Here is a 19,115-nt window from a genome sequence, read left to right on the forward strand (position 1 = left end):
AAGGATTTTTGCTTTTTAAAAATTAGTGGAGCAGTTGAAACAGCAGAAATTGGGAGTCAGACAAAACTTGGAGTGAATCTCTGGTTCATTTCTTCATGAGCAAGTGATTTAATGTGAAGCCTCAAGTACCACATAGGTAAAATAAAGACAAAGAAAATCATGCTGATTTCTGACAAATGCCTAGAGGATTAGATGATTTAAGAGCAACTGACTCACAGCAGGAGATAAATAAACATCAGGTTTTTCTCACTAATGAAATAAAAGCATACCTAAAAAATAATGATGCATTAAGACTAAAATGACCCATATGTCATTTGTATGGGTTAACTTCTTGTTTTGCCTACAATTTAAGCCAGACTTGGGAGAAATGCTAAAGGTTGGGGACAAAGGGTAGGAAAAAAAAAAAAGAAAGAAAGAAAAAAGCATGACTTGATGAAAGACTTTGGATGAGCATTTGAAAAAAAAAAAAAAAGAAAATACCCAATGTGTTAAAATAGCCCATGTTTGATGGATGTTAGCTAAGAGAAGTTATCAGTTCATGATCATTCTGACTAAAAGACCAAGAAAGTTGTTAATAAATTAAAAACAAAGAACAACAAAGGCAAAATTCTGATTAAGAAAAGTAGTTTCTTAGTTGGCACTCTGGTATAAGTTGTGAAAAATCTTTATAACTATTCATCGTACTTCGTTCTTCAGACCTGTATTATAGATCATTTGGGGGTTTTTGAATGCTATGTGTTGTGCAGTTCACTCATTAAAACATAATTTGTAACTGAAACAGTTGTAGAAGTCTAGGAAAAGTTATGTAAGTTTGGAAGGACAGGTTAAGAGCAGGTCTGATCTAACAGTTCCAGATGCCATCACTGATCTCTGAAGGAGTTGACAAACAGATGGAGAAGCCTATCTCCCACTCACTCTTAATCCTTCCCTACCTCTCTGTTACCCAGCAGCATCCTCCTCAGGGCCCACTTCACCTCCTAGTTTCTGAGGGTGTAGATCAGGGGGTTCAGGAGTGGTGTGACAATGTTGTAGAAGAGGGTGAGGAACTTCCCCTGGTCCTGGGAGGAGCTGTTTCCAGGTCGCATGTACATGTAGATGATGTTTCCATAGAAAAGGGAGACCACTGTGAGATGGGAGCCACAGGTGTTGAAGGCTTTGTGCCTCCCTGAGGATGACTGAATGTGTAACACGGCCCTCACAATGTAGCTGTAGGACACCAGGATGAACACCAGAGGTGACAACACAATGCCCACTGCCAGGACAAAGACAGCACCCTCGATGGCAGCTGTATTGACACAGGCCATCCGGATCAGGACAGGCATTTCACACAGGAAGTGGTCCACACTGTGGTGCCCACAGCGGGGTAAGTGCAGGGTTACTGGGGACATGGCCAAGGAGTTGGCTACCCCACAGCCCCAGGCCACTGACACCAAGCCCATGCAAAAGTGTGGATTCATGATCACCAGGTAGTGGAGGGGTTTGTAGACTGCAACAAACCGGTCGTACGCCATGACAGCCAGGAGCAGGCATTCTACACAACCCAGACCCAGAAAGAGGAAGAGCTGGATGGCACAGCCTGTGTAGCTGATGGTCTTGTCACGCCCATTCAGGTTATAGAGCAGCTGAGGGATGGAGCTGATGGTGAAACTGAGGTCCAGGAAGGATAGGTGGGTGAGGAAGAAGTACATGGGAGTATGGAGGTGGGGGTCCAGCCGGGACACCAGGATGATGGTGGTGTTGCCCACAAGGGTCAGGAGATATGCAATCAAGATGACCACAAAAAGGATCCTTTCCAGATGGGGATGGTCAGAAAACCCCAAAAGGATGAAATTTCCCTTGGTGCTCTCATTGGTCCCACCCATCTCTACTGAACCTGAAGAGGAATATTGATACGAATAATAGTAACATCCATTATAACAGAACACTTACAATGACCCAAACATTATTTTATGCTTTTTACACTTATTTAGTCATTTAACCCCCAACAACAAGGATATGGAGTTGGCATTCTTTTTATCTGTGACTTACAGAAGAGGAAACTGAGACAGATGTATGTTAAGCAAATTATCATATTCTAGAAAGGAGCAGAGCTGATTTTGAATCCAGGAAATGAAACTTAGAATCTTCTTCCTTTACTGCTGGAACAGATCCTAATTCCAATGACTGGAAAAGAAATGCTGCTATGGTCCAACCATGGATTCCTCTCAAGAGCCAACTTGCTAAGCTCCTGTTCAAACCTCAGAGGCCACAAATGGAGCCCCAGAATAACCAATTAATAGTATTTAGAGAATATCCGTTATATGTAGAATACTTTATCAACTCTTTATCCAAAAGACAAACCTCATTTATTTTTTTTTTGTTGTTCTTGAGATGATTTTGAAGTACCTGAGTAGATAAATAATGATAAGAAAATAAAATATTACTAAAGCAATATACACATAAAATTACCCCTCCACACTTCTTTCTCTCTTTCTCTCAATTGGGGATGATATTCAAGAAATGAGTATTTGGGGTGCCTGTGTGGCTCAGTCAGTTAAGTGTCTGCCTTCAGCTCAGGTCATGATCCAGGGGTCCTAGGATCAAGCCCTGTGTGGGCTCCCTGCTCAGTGGGGTGCCCAATTCTCCCTTGCCCTCTGCCCCTTCCCCCATGCTCTCACACTCACTTTCTCTCTCTCAAATAAATACAATCTTTAAAAAAAAGAAATAAGAGGGTTTTTTTTTTCTTTCAAAGCATTATATAGTGTTTGAGAAAAAAAGTATCACATTATCCAACAGATAATAAAACTTTAAGGTGATAATTCACATATATGTGCAGAAACATCTATCAAACTTAAGTTCCAAGAATGAATCACAATCAAAGGAGAGCATGTTTGAGGACATAAACCACAACTCTTGCAGATCAATGCAGAGGAAGAGATATCTTGGGCTACAGCTCCAATCTCCCTTGTTACAATCCCTTAACCAACAAGAGACAATTTTGAAATATTGGAAAGTTCCTTCACCTTCCTCATAGCTTTCTCATCAAAAATGGTAATAATCAAACTACCTTATTTATTTTACAAGTAAGTTTTGAGATCTTTTTAATATGAAAGACATTCGGTATATGTGAAAGTCTTTATGTATGTTACATAAAGGTTATGTGTCATATGAACAGGGAATGACAAAGAAGTCCATGAGACTAGACAAGGAAATTCTAAAGAAAAAAAAAAAATCTAGTGAGAGGAAACTACCTTTAATGTACATCCAGACATACTATGGAAATATAATAATTAAAACAGGATCACTGACAAGGAATTTGAGTGGGGATACTGTGGATCCCTAACTCATTCCTGTCACAAAAACAAATTCAAATCAAACACAACTACTATACAAGAAAGAATGGCAGTTGTTCTCTTTTTTATTTTCCTGATAATCTTTGATTTAGTTAGATCTCACAAAACAAGTTGCAATTCTCAAAAGCTATGAGGCAAAATACAAGTAAATTTGATTGCATATTTTTTAAAAATCTGTAAGAACTACTACTAGCAAAACCTAAGGAATAATGACAGTAATAGAGCAAATCAATGTGACAACTGACAATCTACCTTGTTTACTATTTTCTTCAAGAAATTGGAGCAAAAACATGTAATGAGAAATAGGTAATGACTTAAAGAAGCAGTTCGCAGGAAAAAAATTATTTACAGAACTGTGATTTTTTTCCTTGTTTTTATTATTATGTTATGTTAATTACCATACATTACATCATTAGTTTTTGATGTAGTGTTCCATGATTCATTATTTGCATATAACACCCAGTGCTCCAAGCAGAACATGCCCTCTTTAATACCCAACACCAGGCTAACCCATCCTCCCCACTCCCCTCCCCTCTAGAACCCTCAGTTTGTTTTTCAGAGTCCATCATCTCTCATGGCAGAACTGTGATTTTAAAATATTAAAATCATTCTCACTGATGATTAAGTATTTAAAATATAAATATAAAATTATTTACTTTTTAGATATTTTTAAATATGTGGTACATACAGAGCTGGGAAAGTACTGGGAAATAAACCCATTAACTTTGGATAGGAATTAAATGGGAATAATATCTTTGGAAGGATAAAGATCATTAATTAAAAGTATACATTTATCAGAGGAGAAAGATGACAGAGGAGTAGGAGACCTAAGTTTCTTCTGCTCCAGGAATTCAGCTAGATAGGGATCAAACCATTCTGAACATCTACAAACTCAACAGGAGATCGAAGAACAGAATAGCAACAAATCTCAGAACAGAAAAGTGACCACTTTCTGGAAGGTCTCTTCTGATTGTTTTAGTGTATACTTTTCTGGGGCCATTGTTACCCTGTTAGCGTTTTGTTCTCTCATTCATCTATTCTCTGGACAAAATAACAAGATGGAAAAACTCACCTCAAAAAAGAGAACAAGAGGCAGTACCAACTGCCAGGGACCTAATCAATATGGACATTAGTAAGATGTTGAAACTAGAGTTCAGAATGATGATTTTAAGGATACTAGCTGGGCCTGAAAAAAGCATGGAAGATATTAGAGAAACCCTTCCTTTAGAAATAAAATAAGTAAAATCTAACCAAGTCGAAAGGCTATTAATGAGGTGTAATCAAAAATGGAGGCTCTAACTGCTAGGATAAATGAGGCAGAAGAGAGAATCAGTGATATAGAAGACCAAATGATGGAAAATAAAGAAGCTGAGAAAAAGAGAGATAAACAACTACTGGATCACGAGAGCAAAATTCGAGAGATAAGTGATACCATAAGACGAAACAACATTAGAATAATTGGGATCCCAGAAGAAGAAGAAAGAGAGAGAGGTGCAGAAGGTATATTGGAACAAATTATACCAGAGAACTTCTCTAATTTGAGGAAGGAAACAGGCAACAAAATCCAGGAGACACAGAGAACCCCCTCAAAATCAATAAAAATAGGTCAACACCCCAACATCTAATAGTGTAACTTACGAGTCTCAGAGACAAAGAGAAAATCCTGAAAGTAGCTCGGGACAAGAGGTCTGTAACCTACAATGGTAGAAACATGAGATTGGCAACAGACCTATCCACAGAGACCTGGCAGGCCAGAAAGGACTGGCAGGATATATCCAGAGCACTAAACGAGAAAAATATGCAGCCAAGAATACTATATACAGGTAAGCTGTCATTGAAAATAGAAGGAGAGATAAAAAGCTTCCAAGACAAACAAAAACTAAAGGAATTTGCAAACACAAAACCAGCCCTAAAGAAATATTGAAAGGGGTCCTCTAAGCAAAGAGAGACCCTAAAGGCAACATAGACCAGAAAGGAACACAGACAATATACAGTAACAGTCACCTTATGGGCAATCCAATGGCACCAAATTCATATCTTTCAATAGTTACCCTGAATGTAAATGGGCTAAATGCCCTATCAAAAGACACAGGGTATCAGATTGGATAAAAAAACAAGACCCATTGATATGCTGTCTGCAAGAGACTCATTTTTGGACCCAAAACACCTCCAGATTGAAAGTAAAGGGGTAGAAAACCATTTACCATGCTAATGGACACCAAAAGAAAGCTGGAGTGGCAATCCTTATATCAGACAAATTACATTTTAAACCAAAGACTATAATAAGAGATAAGGAAGGACACTATATCATAATTAAAGGGTCTATCCAACAAGAAGATCTAACAATTATAAACATCTATGCCCCTAACATGGGAGCAGCCAATTATCTAAGGCAATTAATAACAAAAGCAAAGAAACACATCAACAACAATACAATAATAGTGGGGGACTATAGTCAAGTGGCAGGATATAAAATCAGTGCACAGAAATCAGTGGCATTCCTATACACCAACAACATGACAGAAGAAAAAGAAATTAAGGAGTCAATTCCATTTACAATTTCACCCCAAACCATAAGATACCTATAAATAAATCTAACCAAAGAAACAAAGAATCTGTACTCAGAAAACTATAAAATACTCATGAAAGAAATTGAGGAAGACACAAAGAAATGGAAAACGTTCCATGCTCATGGATTGGAAGAACAAATATTGTGAAGATGTCGATGCTACCTAGAGCAATCTACACATTAAATGCAATCCATATTAAAAAAACATCAACTTTTTTCAAAGATACGGAACAAATAATCCTAAAATTTGTATGGAACCAGAAAAGACTCTGAATAGCCAGAGGAATGTTGAAAAAGAAAAGCAGGGGCGCCTGGGTGTCTCAGTCATTAAGCGTCTGCCTTTGGCTCAGGTCATGATCCCAGGGTCCTGGGATCGAGCCCTGCATGGGCCTCCCTGCTCAGAGGGAAGCCTGCTTCTTCCTCTCCCACTCCCCTTGCTTGTGTTCCCTCTCTCACTGTGTCTCTCTCTGTCAAATAAATTAAAAAAAAAATCTTGAAAAAAAAGAAAAGAAAAGCTGGTGGCATCACAATTCCATACTTCAAGCTCTATTACAAAGCTGTCATCATCAAGACAGTATGGTACTGGGGGCGCCTGTGTGGTTCAGTCGTTAAGCGTCTGCCTTCGGCTCAGGTCATGATCCCAGCGTCCTGGGATGGAGCCCGCATCGTGCTCCCTGCTTAGTGGGAAGCCTGCTTCATCTTCTCCTACTCCCCCTGCTTGTGTTCCCTGTCTGGCTATCTCTCTATCAAATAAATACATAAAATCTTAAAAAAAAAAAAAACAAAAGACAGTATGGCACTGGCACAAAAAAAGATACACAGATCAATGGAACAGAATAGAGAGCCCAGAAATGGACCCTCAACTCTATGGTCAACTAATCTTCAACAAAGCAGGAAAGAATGTCCAATGGGAAAAAAAAAAAAAGAGTCTTTTCAACAAATGGTGTTGGGAAAATTGCACAGCCACATGCAGAAGAATGAAACTGGACCATTTCCTTACACCACACTCAAAAATAGACTCAAAATGTTTGAAAGACCTTAATGTGAGATAGGACTCCATCAAAATCCTAAAGGAGAACACAGGCAGCAACCTCTTTGACCTCAGCCACAGCAACTTCTTCCTAGAAACATTGCCAAAGGCAGGGGAAGCAAGGGCAAAAATGAACTATTGGGACTTCATCAAGATAAAAAGCTTTTGCACAGCCAAAGAAACAGTCAACAAAACCAAAAGACAACCGACAGAATGGGAGAAGATATTTGCAAATGACGTCTCAGATAAGGGGCTAGTATCCAAAATCTATAAAGAACTTATTAAACTCAACATCCAAAGAACAAATGATCCAATCAAGAAATGGGCAGAAGACATGAACAGACATTTTTCCAAAGAAGACATCCAAATGGCCAACAGACACTTGAAAAAGTGCTCAACATCACTCGGCATCAGGGAAATCCAAATCAAAACCTCAATGAGATATCACCTCACACCAGTCAGAATGGCTAAAATTAACAAGTCAGGAAAGGACAGATGTTGGCGGGGATGTGGAGAAGGGGGAACCCTCCTATACTGTTGGTGGGAATGCAAGCTGGTGCAACCACTCTGGAAAACAGTATGGAGGTTCCTCAAAAAGTTGAAAATAGAGCTAGCATATGACCCAGCAATTGCACTACTGGGTATTTACACCAAAGATACAAATGTAGGGATCCGAAGGGGTATGTGCACCCCGATGTTTATAGTAGCAATATCCACAATAGCCAAACTGTGGAAAGAGCCAACATGTCCATCAACAGATGAATGGATAAAGAACAAGCGGTATATATATACAATGGAATATTATGCAGCCATCAAAAGGAATGAGATCTTGCCATTTACAATGACGTGGATGGAACTGGAGGGTATTATGCTGAGAGAAATAAGTCAAACAGAGAAAGGCATGTATCATATGACCTCACTGACATGAGGAATTCTTAATCTAAGGAAACAAACTGAGGGTTGCTGGAGTGGTGGGGGGTGGGAGGGATGGGGTGACGGGGTGATAGACATTGGGGAGGGTATGTGCTATGGTGAGTGCTATGAATTGTGTAAGACTGTTGAATCACAGATCTGTACCTTGGAAACTAATAATTCATTATATGTTTAAAAAAGAAAAAAAGAAGAAGATAGTAAGAAGGGAAAAATGAAGGAGAGGAAATCGGAGGGGGCAATGAACCATGAAAGACTATGGACTCTGAGAAACAAACTGAGGGTTCTGGGGGTGGGGGGAGGATGGGTTAGCCTGGTGATGGGTATTAAAGAGGGCATGTTCTGCTTGGAGCACTGGGTGTTATATGCAAATAATGAATCATGGAACACTACATCAAAAACTAATGATGTAGTGTATGGTGATTAACATAACATAATAAAAAGTATACATTTTTCTTGACATTTTACATGTCATTTTAACAATAGAAACACCTATCTTCTATAAAATTTAAAATTACGTGGTTTTTTTTTTGACTCATCAATGTGTATCTAGGAAACTATCCTGTGTTTATTAATCCACATTATGTAAATAAAAATCAAGAATTTTCATTGTAGCTTTGGTTGAAATGGATAATATTCAGAAAAATATATATGTTTAAAGTTAGATATAAATATATGTACATGACTTCATCTGCAATTTTTTTCAAAATCCATATCAATTTCAAACAAGTGGAAAGGGAAATATAATGTATAATGACATTATATGTAGCTTGATAACATTTTTTTGGTCACAAACTCTCTACGAATTAAATACTTCTCTGGGGTGCCTGGGTGGCTCAGTCAGTTAAGCTTCTGACTCTTGGTTTTAGCCCAGATCATGATCTCATGGGATCAAGCCCCACAGGAGGGCTCCCTGCTCAGCTGGGAGTCTGCTTCCCCAGTCTCTGTCTCCCTCTGCCCCCCCCCCATTCATGCACTCTCTCTCTTTCTCCAAAATAAGTAAACAAATCTTTAAAAATACTGTTCTATGTGTTTATATTAAAATAGAAACAATATCTGGAAGTATACACTGAACTGTTAAAAAGACTTACTTCTAGAGAGTGTGATGGATTTTAAAGACTAATTTTTACATGATCCCTTCTTTATTAAATATAATCAATAATCATGTATTATGAAATTATATACATATATATAGTATAATATTTAGGAAATTCCCTTATGAATAATTTTTTTTTCTGACTCTGTTTATATGTCTTTTTAAGTTTGACATTCCTCCTTTACAGGAATCATTTTTCCATTAATTAATGAACTAAAAAGGGCATAAATGTAGGAAGAAAGTCAAAAGATAGGGAGGCAAATAAGACTGAAAACACATTTTCAATCACCATAATAATGTCAGTGTTTTACATCAAACTGCTGCACAATTTCATGGCCCTAAAATTATGAATCCTGTGAAATAAGAGAAAAGTAAGAAAGAGGAGTTGGAAATAATCCAAATGCAGTGAAAGGGCATGAGTTTGTCTTTCAGGATAATTTAAGTTCCAATCTCCTTCTGAATTGTTTTCACAACTTCTGTGTGGAGGTAAGAATGACTCTACAGGAAGATTTGCGACAATCCAAAGACACAGTTAATGTTATTATATCTCATCTTGCCAGCTCTTAATCAAGAAGCTCCCTCTTGTCTTGTCTTTGGAATGACAGGAGTTACTGCTTGTCCTGCCTTTGGGGCTCTGAGAGGGAGTGTGCATAAGCCCTGCTGCTAACACAGACCTCTCTCCATGGAAGAAACCAGTCTCCCATGTGGAATATGGAATACAGTCATTTTCTGAATGATTCTGGGGAAGGGACACATATTTTCTTCCCTTAAATTCAAACTTTGGAAAGAATATAATAATTTTTTTTCTTCGTGTAGAGATCCTTCTCAGCATACTAGTTCAGCATTAATAACGTCCCAACACACAGGTTGCACTTTATAGGTACCCTCTAGAGCAACTGTGAATATCTTCATACTCAATCAAATTGTGCACCTGTCCTGCACATAGCAAATTTTACTGAATGTCATGCAAATTTGTCACTACTCACCTGGTGAGGGAGAGACTGGGCAACATCCATCATTTTATCTTTTATACATGGACCCAATATAGTAGCTCAAACAATAAACAATTAATTGCTTAGTGTGGTATTTCAAGTTTGCCCTACCTTGGGGAAGCATCTCCTCTCCATTGCTCAAAGCTAGAGAAACTGAAAAGCAGTATCAAACTAGAAAGACCTGACCTCTCCTAACACATGTGGGTAGTGACTCGTGGAAAGGTCAGGAAATTGATGCAAGGACTGATGACTTGGTTTTTCAGACACGATTTTGTGTGGAATTGGAGAGAGAAGAGTAGCTTGCCTGAACAAACGAGACTATTACTTTGTAAATGAATTGTTTAACTTGTGTGTTTGAGAGTGTGTGTCCTGACTATGTACCAAAAGGTATAATATATTTCTCCCTGTAGGCGTTGGTCAAACACTGGGAATACCATTGCATCTAAATGCACCATTCTACTGCAGAAATACCCACACTCAAACCACAAGTCAAAGAAATATACTGTTTTTCACTTCCTGGAGGACAGATGGTCATATGATCAAAGATTTTAGTTTATTTTCCAAGTATTTTTCATTTAAAGATTAAAGAGTTTTAAACTCACAAGAAGTGTGGCCACAATGGCCAATGATAGGGAATGCAATGGATGTTTTAAGGATAGGGGTGGGGCAAGTCTAGATCTCCAGGCAAGGGCTGACATTGCCCCATATTCCCCCAGGAAGCTGAGAACACCCTTTTCAATTTTTTTTTTTTCCAAAATGAAACCACATCTCAGATCTCATTTTCTCATGTCTGCCTGACAAATCTGTATTCCTTATTAACACCAATTCCAACATTAAAAAAAAAAAACCCACGTGTTGTGTTTCTTCATATTTTGTCTCGTTAGCACTTTTACTTGTTATCTTTTATTTTTTTAAGATATTTTACTTATTTATTTGAGAGAGAGAGAGAACAAGTAAGAGAGTGCACAAGCAGGGTGAAGGACAGAGGGAGAAGCAGATTCCCTGTTGAGCAGGGAGCCTGATGTGACTCGATTCTGGGATTCTGGGATCATGACCTGAGCAGAAGGCAGACACTTAACCGACTGAGCCACCCAGGTGCCCACTTGTAATCCTTTAAAGTGATTTTGCATTGGTAGATATATTGCTCTTTTATAATTAAATAAGATGGGTTGTGATGTATGTGTTTGTGTGCAGCTTTTGTCTTGGTATATTGGTCATAATCCAAAAACTTTCCAACAGCAAGGACAATGCTCCTCATTTCCTATTTTTCTGTTCCTTTGATTCATTTCATACGTTTTTTTTTTTTAACAAACCAAAAGAGAAGTACAGATTTATGAGTTGAACTCCTAAATCCAGAAATCTACTCACCATTTTTACTTGTATGCACCATGTACCAGTAAAAGTCCGAAGTTCGAAGGTGCAGCTCTAGCTGGAGGACCCCCATGGAATTATGCAATGTGTTCTCCCTGACTATGGGTTCCCATGGGTGCTGTAGCCGGTGCAATTCCAAATATGGGAGGAAATGGAGGCACCTGTCCTCTGCTTGGCCCATACCTGTATAAATGCAATGGACCACAATATTTGTGTGGAGGGCAATGACAGAATGATGCAGCTCTCCTGAGGAGAGACTCTGGGAGGGATTATAATGGTGGCCTGGATTCATCAAAGCCCCAAGCTCTGGGGAACCTCTAAGCCCACAGGGGTCATTAGTATATACACTGAGGTATGCTGTATGCATGTATCATATCAAACTGTTCAATCTCCCATAGGGTCTAGACAAAAAATGAGGACCAGGAGAATTTGTCCCTTGATATAAAAATGATTTATTCCTTCATATGTAAAGCTGGGGACTCGATCCATTGTTGTTCTATAAACATAAATACTGATGGGCCATTTGCTCCCTTGTTACCAAGAATTTTTGTGTGTCTAAAAAACAAATAATGAGTCCCATGCAACCTGGAATAGGATCATGCTTTATCTTTTCCTTTTTTTTCTCTCTCTCCTTAGATCTATGGAACATAGGGCAAAAGTATTTTGACTTTTTTTCTTTTTACTAAAAATTTAATGTATGATAAGAAAGAACCCATTGTCTCAGAGAAAAAAATGACATAGGTGAATTGATTAATAGGTATTTTGTTATTAATTTAAGGAGCTAATTGGGTGAACTATTTTGTTTCATTTATTTATTTATTTTTGGATCTGAAAGGTAGATGCCAGCATATATTGATTTATACTTCATAGTTTTAAAACTAGAGGAAAATTAAGCAGTATCATGAACCCCTAATTTTATTAGATTGTGTGAATATGACCATGTTTTTAAAGCTTTTGTAGAAGCAAATATGACAGCGTGAGGCTGGATTTTTTAAAATAATGATGAAATAAATAAATTGAAATTGAGTCCCTGCAATCAGCCAAGCAATATCAGAGAATAATCAGATGAGTCTGAGTCAATTAGCAAGGGAATTTATCAAAAGGATGATTTGGGTACTTTGGCATACATACAGAATCAAGGCATAAAGAGAATATTCCTTATAAACCAATATGTATAACTTGTAGGTTTGTAGAATGTGTTCTATATATATTCAGACCACCTCCACTGTTCCCTGTTTTCTATATAACAAATCCACAGAGGGCCGCAGTAGCACCCAGTAAACCTGCATGGAGGAGTCCATGCTTGAAGAGCAGACAGGTTTAATAAATCCCAGTGTTCCCAATTTCTCTGCCCTTGTGGACACTAAGAGTTGAAATCACCACTCTAAATTTGCTAAGTTCTTTCTTCCTGCTAACACAGCTATTTTACTACCTGCTCCCAACCAGCCCCACATATCACTCTCCTCCCTGTTTCATTTATTCAAGGCCTTTTTAACGTGTTAGAATCATTAGCTTATTTAGGTAATTCACTTGACAAAACAGTCACCTGACTGGTTAGGAAAATGACCAACTTTGTTATTTGACTTACCAGTCTTGTGTTAATCTGTAAACATAGCTCTGAAAAGTTATAGATTCAGAAAAACTATAATTTAAAGTTGGTAGTTGACTTTTTAATCATTCTTTATGATTATAGTAATTCTTTATAATGCTTTGGGTTAGAAAAAAAGCCCAATGTATGATAACAGAGCGATGCACAGCAGGAGGGAAGTGATGGGTAGAAGAGGAGACCCAAGATACCCTATAGGTGTAGGAGGTGACTCTCCTCTACAGCTCAGATGAAGGGGCCTCATAAAGCATGAAAAAATTAAAAAAAAAAGTTTTAGTGCATATAATTTTATAGAATGACCCCCACATTCTTAGTGGGTACAGACGTGGCATACAGAGTGCATATGAGGTACTGCATGATACAAAAGTGCTGTTGTGTTGTTATCAAACCTACAGGACTTTCAATGGGACCATTACCTGGGCATGGTAAGTCATCATGTTCCTAGAATCCATTATATTTACAAACTGATCTTTCTTTCTTTTTATTTTTTTTAAAACTTATTTTATTTAAATTCAATTAGTTACCATACTGTATATCATTAGTTTCAGATGTAGAGTACAGAACATCATCAGTTTCATAGAACACCCAGAACTCATCACATCACTTGCCCTCTTTAATGCCCATCACTCAGCATCCCAAACCTCCCCCCCTCCCCTCCACCAGCCCTCAGTTTGATTCCTACAGTTAAGAGGCTCTTATGGTTTGTTTCCCTTTCTGATTTTGTCTTATTTTATTTTCCCCTTCCTTCCTCTATGATCCTCTGTCTTGTTTCTTAAATTCTACATATGAATGAAATCATGTGAAAATTATCTTTCTTTGATTGACTTATTTTCCTCAGCATAATACCCTCTAGTTCCATCCATGTTGATGTAAATGGTAAGATTTCATCCTTTTTTGATGGCTGAGTATATATATACAGATGATTTGATAAACAAGAAGTGGTATATCTATCTATCTATCAATTCATCTGTCAATGGACATCTGGGCTCTTTCTATAGTTTGGCTATTGAGGACATTGTTGCTATAAACACTGGCTTCCAGGTGCCTCTTAAGGACACAATGCTTGTATCCTTTGGGGAAATACCTAGTAGAGCAATTGCTGGGCCATAGGGTAGCTCTCTTTTTAACTTCTTGAGTAACCTCCATACTATTTCCCAAAGTGGCTGTACCAACTTTCATTCTCACCAACAGTGTAAGAGATTCCCCTTTCTCCACATCCTCACCAACATTTGTTGTTTCCTGACGTGTAATTTTAGTCATTTAGACTGGTGTGAAGTAGTTTTTCATTATGGTTTTGATTTGTATTTCCCTGATAGGGAAAAGACAAACATCTGTTTATGTCTTCTGCTCATTTCTTGTTTGGATTATTTGTTTTTTGGGTGTTGAGTTTGATAAGTTCTTTATAAGTCTTGGGTACTACCTCTTTATCAGATAAGACATTTGCAAATATCTTCTCCCATTCTGTAGGTTGTCTTTTGGTTTTGTTAACTGTTTCCTTTGCTGTGCAAAAGGTTTTTATCTTGATGAAGTCCCCAAAGTTCATTTCTGCTTTTGTTTCCCTTGCCTTTGGAGATGTGTCTAGCAAGAAGTTGCTGCTGCTGAGGTCACAGAGGTGGCTGCCTGTGTTCTCCTCTAGGATTTTGATGGATTCCTGTCTCACATTTAGGTCTTTCATCCATTTTAAGTTTATCTTTGTGTGTAGTGTAAGAAAATGGTCCGGTTTCATCCTTCTAAATGTGGCCGTCCAGTCTTCTCAACACTATTTGTTGAAGAGACTGTCATTTTTCCATTGGATATTCTTTCTTGCTTTGTTGATTGTAGAGTTGAGGGTCCATTTCTGGGCTCTCTATTCTGTTCCATTGATCTATGCATCTGTTTTTGTACCAGTACCATGATGTCTTGATAATCACAGCTTGTAATATAGCTTGAAGTCAGGTACTGTGATGCCCCCAGCTTTGGTTTTCTTTTCCAACATGCCTTTCACTATCCAGGATCTTTTCTGGTTCCATACAAGTTTTAGAATTATTTATTACAGATCTGTGAAAAATGTCAAGGTATTTTGCTGGGGATTGCATTAAATTTGTAGCATAGACATCTTAACAAAATTTGTTGTTCCAATGCATAAGCATGGAATATTTTTCCATCTGTGTCTTCCTTAATTTCTTTCATAAGTGATCTATAGTTTTCAGAGTACAGATCCTTTACCTCTTTGGTTGGGTTTGTACCTAGGTATCTTATGAATTTTGGTGCAATTGAAAATAATATCATTTCCTTAATTTCTCTTTCTTTTGTCTCATTGTTAGTGTATAGAAATGCAATTGTTTTCTGGGCATTGATTTTATACCCTGCCATGCTGCTGAATTCATGTATGAGATTTAGGAATTTTAGGGTGGAGTCTTTTGGGTATTCCATATAAAGTATCTTGTCATCTGGGAAGAGTGAGCATTTGATTTATTCTTTGCCAATTTGGATATTCATTTATTTTTGTTGTCTGATTGCTGAAACTAGGACTTCTAGTCCTATGTTGACCAATAGTGGTGAGAGTGGATATCCATATTTTGTTCCTGACTTTAGGGGACAAGCTCTCTTTTTCTCCCCATTGAGAATGATACTCACTGTGGGCTTTTTGTAGATGGCTTTTATGATATTGAGGTATGTTCCCTCTATCCTTACACTGTGGAGAGTTTTAATCAAGAAAGGGTGCTGTGTTTTGTAAAATGCTTTTTCTTTATCAGTTGAGGAGACCATATGTTTCTTGTTCTTTCTTTTATTAATGTATTGTATCACATTAATTGATTTGCAGATGTTGAACCAACCTTGCAGCCCAGGGATAAATCCCACTTTGTCGTGGTGAATAATCCTTTTAATGTACTATTGGATCCTACTGGCTATTATCTTGGTGAGAATTTTGGGATCCATGTTCATCGGGTATATTTGTCTGTAATTAAACTTTGTCTGATTTTAATTTTGTAATTAAACTTAGTGCTGTCCTCAGAGAATGAGTTTGGAAGTTGTCCTTCTATTTCTATTTTTTTTTTTTTTTTTGAAACAGCTTCAGAAGAATAGGTATTATTTTTTCTTTAAATGTTTGGTAGATTTACACTGGGAAGCCATCTGGCCCCGGATTCTTGTTTTTTGGGGAGTTTTTTGATTACTGCTTAAATTTCCTTGCTGGTTATGGGTGGGTTCAGGTTTTCTATTTCTTCCTGGTTCAGTTTTAATAGTTTATACATTTCTAGGAAACATCCATTATTTCCAGATTGCCAAATTTGTTGGCTTATACTTGCTCATATGTTCCTGTAATTGTTTGCATTTCTTTGGTATTGTGATCTCTCCTCTTCATTTGTGATTTTATTTATTTGGGTCATTTCTCTTTTCTTTTTGATAAGTTTGGCTAGGTGTTTATTGATCTTATTAATTCTTTCAAAGAACCAGCTCCTAGGTACTTTGATCTGTTCTACTGTTCTATTGGTTTTTATTTCATTGATTTCTGCTCTAATGTTTATTATTTCTCTTCTTCTGCTGGGTTTAGGCTTTATTTGTTTTTCTTTTAGGTGTAAAGTTAGCTTGTGTATTTATGAATTTTCTTATTTCTCGAGAAAGGACTGTATTGGCTTTGAGGCATCCCAAAGGTTCTTTTTTTAAAAATTTTTGATTGTTATGTTAATCACCATACAATATATCATTAGTTTTTGATGTAGTGTTCCATGATTCATTGTTTGTGCATAACACCCAGTGCTCCATGCAGAACGTGCCCTCCTCAATACCCACCACCAGACTAACCCATCATACCACACCCCTCCCCTCTAGAACCCTCAGTTTGTTTTTCAGAGTCCATCGTCTCTCACGGTTCTTCTCCCCCTCTGATTTCCCCCCCCTTCATTCTTCCCCTCCTGCTATCTTCTTCTTCCCCTCCTGCTATCTTCCTCTTCTTCTTCTTCTTCTCCTTCTTCTTCTTCTTCTTCTTCTTCTTCTTCTTCTTCTTCTTCTTCTTCTTCTTCTTCTTCTTCTTCTTTTCTTAACATATATTGCATTAATTGTTTCAGAGGTACAGATCTGAGATTCAACAGTCTTACACAATTGACAGCACTCACCATAGCACATACCCTCCCCAATGCTTATCACACAGCCACCCCATCCTTCCCACCCCACCACCCACTCCAGCAACACTCAGTTTGTTTCCTGAGATTAAGAATTCCTCATATCGGTGAGGTCATATGATACATGTCTTTCACTGATTGACTTATTTTACTCAGCAAAACAGCTTCCAGTTCCATCCACGTTGTTACAAATGGCAAGAGCTCATTCCTTTTGATGGCTGCATAATATTCCATTGCATATATATACCACCTCTTCTTTATCCATTCATCTGTCGATGGACATGTTGGCTCTTTCCACAGTTTGGCTATTGTGGACATTGCTGCAATAAATATTGGGGAGCACGTACCCCTTCGGGTCCCTACATTTGTATCTTTGGGGTAAATACCCAGTAGTGCAATTGCTGGATCATATGCGAGCTCTATTTTCAACTTTTTGAGGAACATCCATACTGTTTTCCAGAGTGGTTGCACCAGCTTGCATTCCTACCAACAGTGTAGGAGGGTTCCCCTTTCTGCACATCCCCGCCAACATCTGTCATTTCGGACTTGTTAATTTTAGCCATTCTGACTGGTGTGAGGTGGGATCTCACTAAGGTTTTGAATTGGATTTCCCTGATGCCAAGCGATGTTGAGCACTTTTTCATGTGTCTGTTGGCCATTTGGATGTCTTCTTTGGAAAAACGTCTGTTCATGTCTTCTGCCCATTTTTTGATTGGATTGTTTGTTCTTTGGGCATTGAGTTTAAGAAGTTCTTTATAGATTTTGGATACTAGCCCTTTATCTGATATGTCATTTGCAAATATCTTCTCCCATTCTGTCAGTTGTCTTTTGGTTTTGTTGACTGTTTCTTTGGCTGTGCAAAAGCTTTTTATCTTGATGAAGTCCCAATAGTTCATTTTTGCCCTTGCTTCCCTTGCCTTTGGCAATGTTTCTAGGAAGAAGTTGCTGTGGCTGAAGTCAAAGAGGTTGCTGCCTGTGTTCTCCTTTAGGATTTTGATGCCTGTGTTCTCCTTTAGGATTTTGATGCCTGTGTTCACATTTAGATCTTTCAACCATTTTGAGTCTATTTTTGTGTGTGCTGTAAGGAAATGGTCCAGTTTCATTCTTCTGCATGTGGCTGTCCAATTTTCCCAACACCATTTGTTGAAGAGACTGTCTTTTTTCCATTGGACATTCTTTCCTGCTTTGTCAAAGATTAGTTGACCATAGAGTTGAGGGTCCATTTCTGGGCTCTCTATTCTGTTCCATTGATCTATGTGTCTGTTTTTATGCAAGTACCATACTGTTTTGATGATGACAGCTTTGTAGTAGAGCTTGAAGTCCGGAATTGTGATGCTGCCAGGTTTGCTTTTCTTTTTCAACATTCCTCTGGCTATCCGCGGTCTTTTCTTGTTCCATACAAATTTTAAGATTATTGCTTCCATTTCTTTGAAAAAAAGTGGATGGTATTTAGATGGGGATTGCATTGAATGTGTAGATTGCTCTAGGTAGCATTGACATCTTCACAATATTTGTCTTTCCAATCGATGAGCATGGAACAATTTTCCGTTTCTTTGTGTCTTCCTCAAATTCTTTCATTAGTATTTTATAGTTTTCTGAGTACAGAACCTTTCCCTTTTGGTTAGATTTATTCCTAGGTATCTTATGGTTTTGGGTGCAATTGTAAATGGGATCAACTCCTTAATTTCTCTTTCTTCTGTCTTGTTGTCGGTGTATAGGAATGCCACTGATTTCTGTGCATTGATTTTATATCCTGCCACTTCACTGAATTCCTGTATGAGTTCTAGCAGTTTTGGGGTTGAGTCTTTAGGGTTTTCCACATAAAGTATCATATCATCTGCAAAAAGTGAGAGTTTGACTTCTTTGCCGATTCAGTTGCCTTTTATTTCTTTTTGTTGTCTGATTGCTGTGGCTAGGACTTTTAATACTGTGTTGAATAGCAGTGGTGATAGTGGACATCCCTGCTGCGTTCCTGACCTTAGGGGTAAAGCTCTCAGTTTTTCCCCATTGAGAATGATATTCGCTGTGGGTTTTTCATAGATGGCTTTTATGATATTGAGGTATGTCCCCTCTATCCCTATACTCTGAA

The 19,115-nt window shown here is 38.0% G+C and overlaps 1 protein-coding gene across 1 annotated transcript; it reads right to left on the reverse strand.

Annotated features, from left to right (window-relative positions):
* Nucleotides 1-977: 977 nt before the first annotated feature.
* On the reverse strand, nucleotides 978-1,862 carry LOC123852016 (olfactory receptor 2W3). Its single transcript, XM_045886193.1, has one exon. The coding sequence runs from the start codon at nucleotides 1,860-1,862 to the stop codon at nucleotides 978-980; it is 885 nt and encodes a 294-aa protein (XP_045742149.1).
* Between the last annotated feature and the right edge of the window lie 17,253 nt (nucleotides 1,863-19,115).

Source organism: Mirounga angustirostris, unplaced genomic scaffold, assembly GCF_029215605.1.
Source record: "Mirounga angustirostris isolate CCGP_5_RB_7025 unplaced genomic scaffold, mMirAng1.0.hap1 SCAF_7, whole genome shotgun sequence".
Lineage (NCBI taxonomy): Eukaryota > Metazoa > Chordata > Mammalia > Carnivora > Phocidae > Mirounga > Mirounga angustirostris.

What these genes read in the sequence shown, in the direction of transcription:
- LOC123852016 (XM_045886193.1), bottom strand. Translation starts at nt 1,862, where the DNA reads ATGGGTGGGACCAATGAGAGCACCAAGGGAAATTTCATCCTTTTGGGG.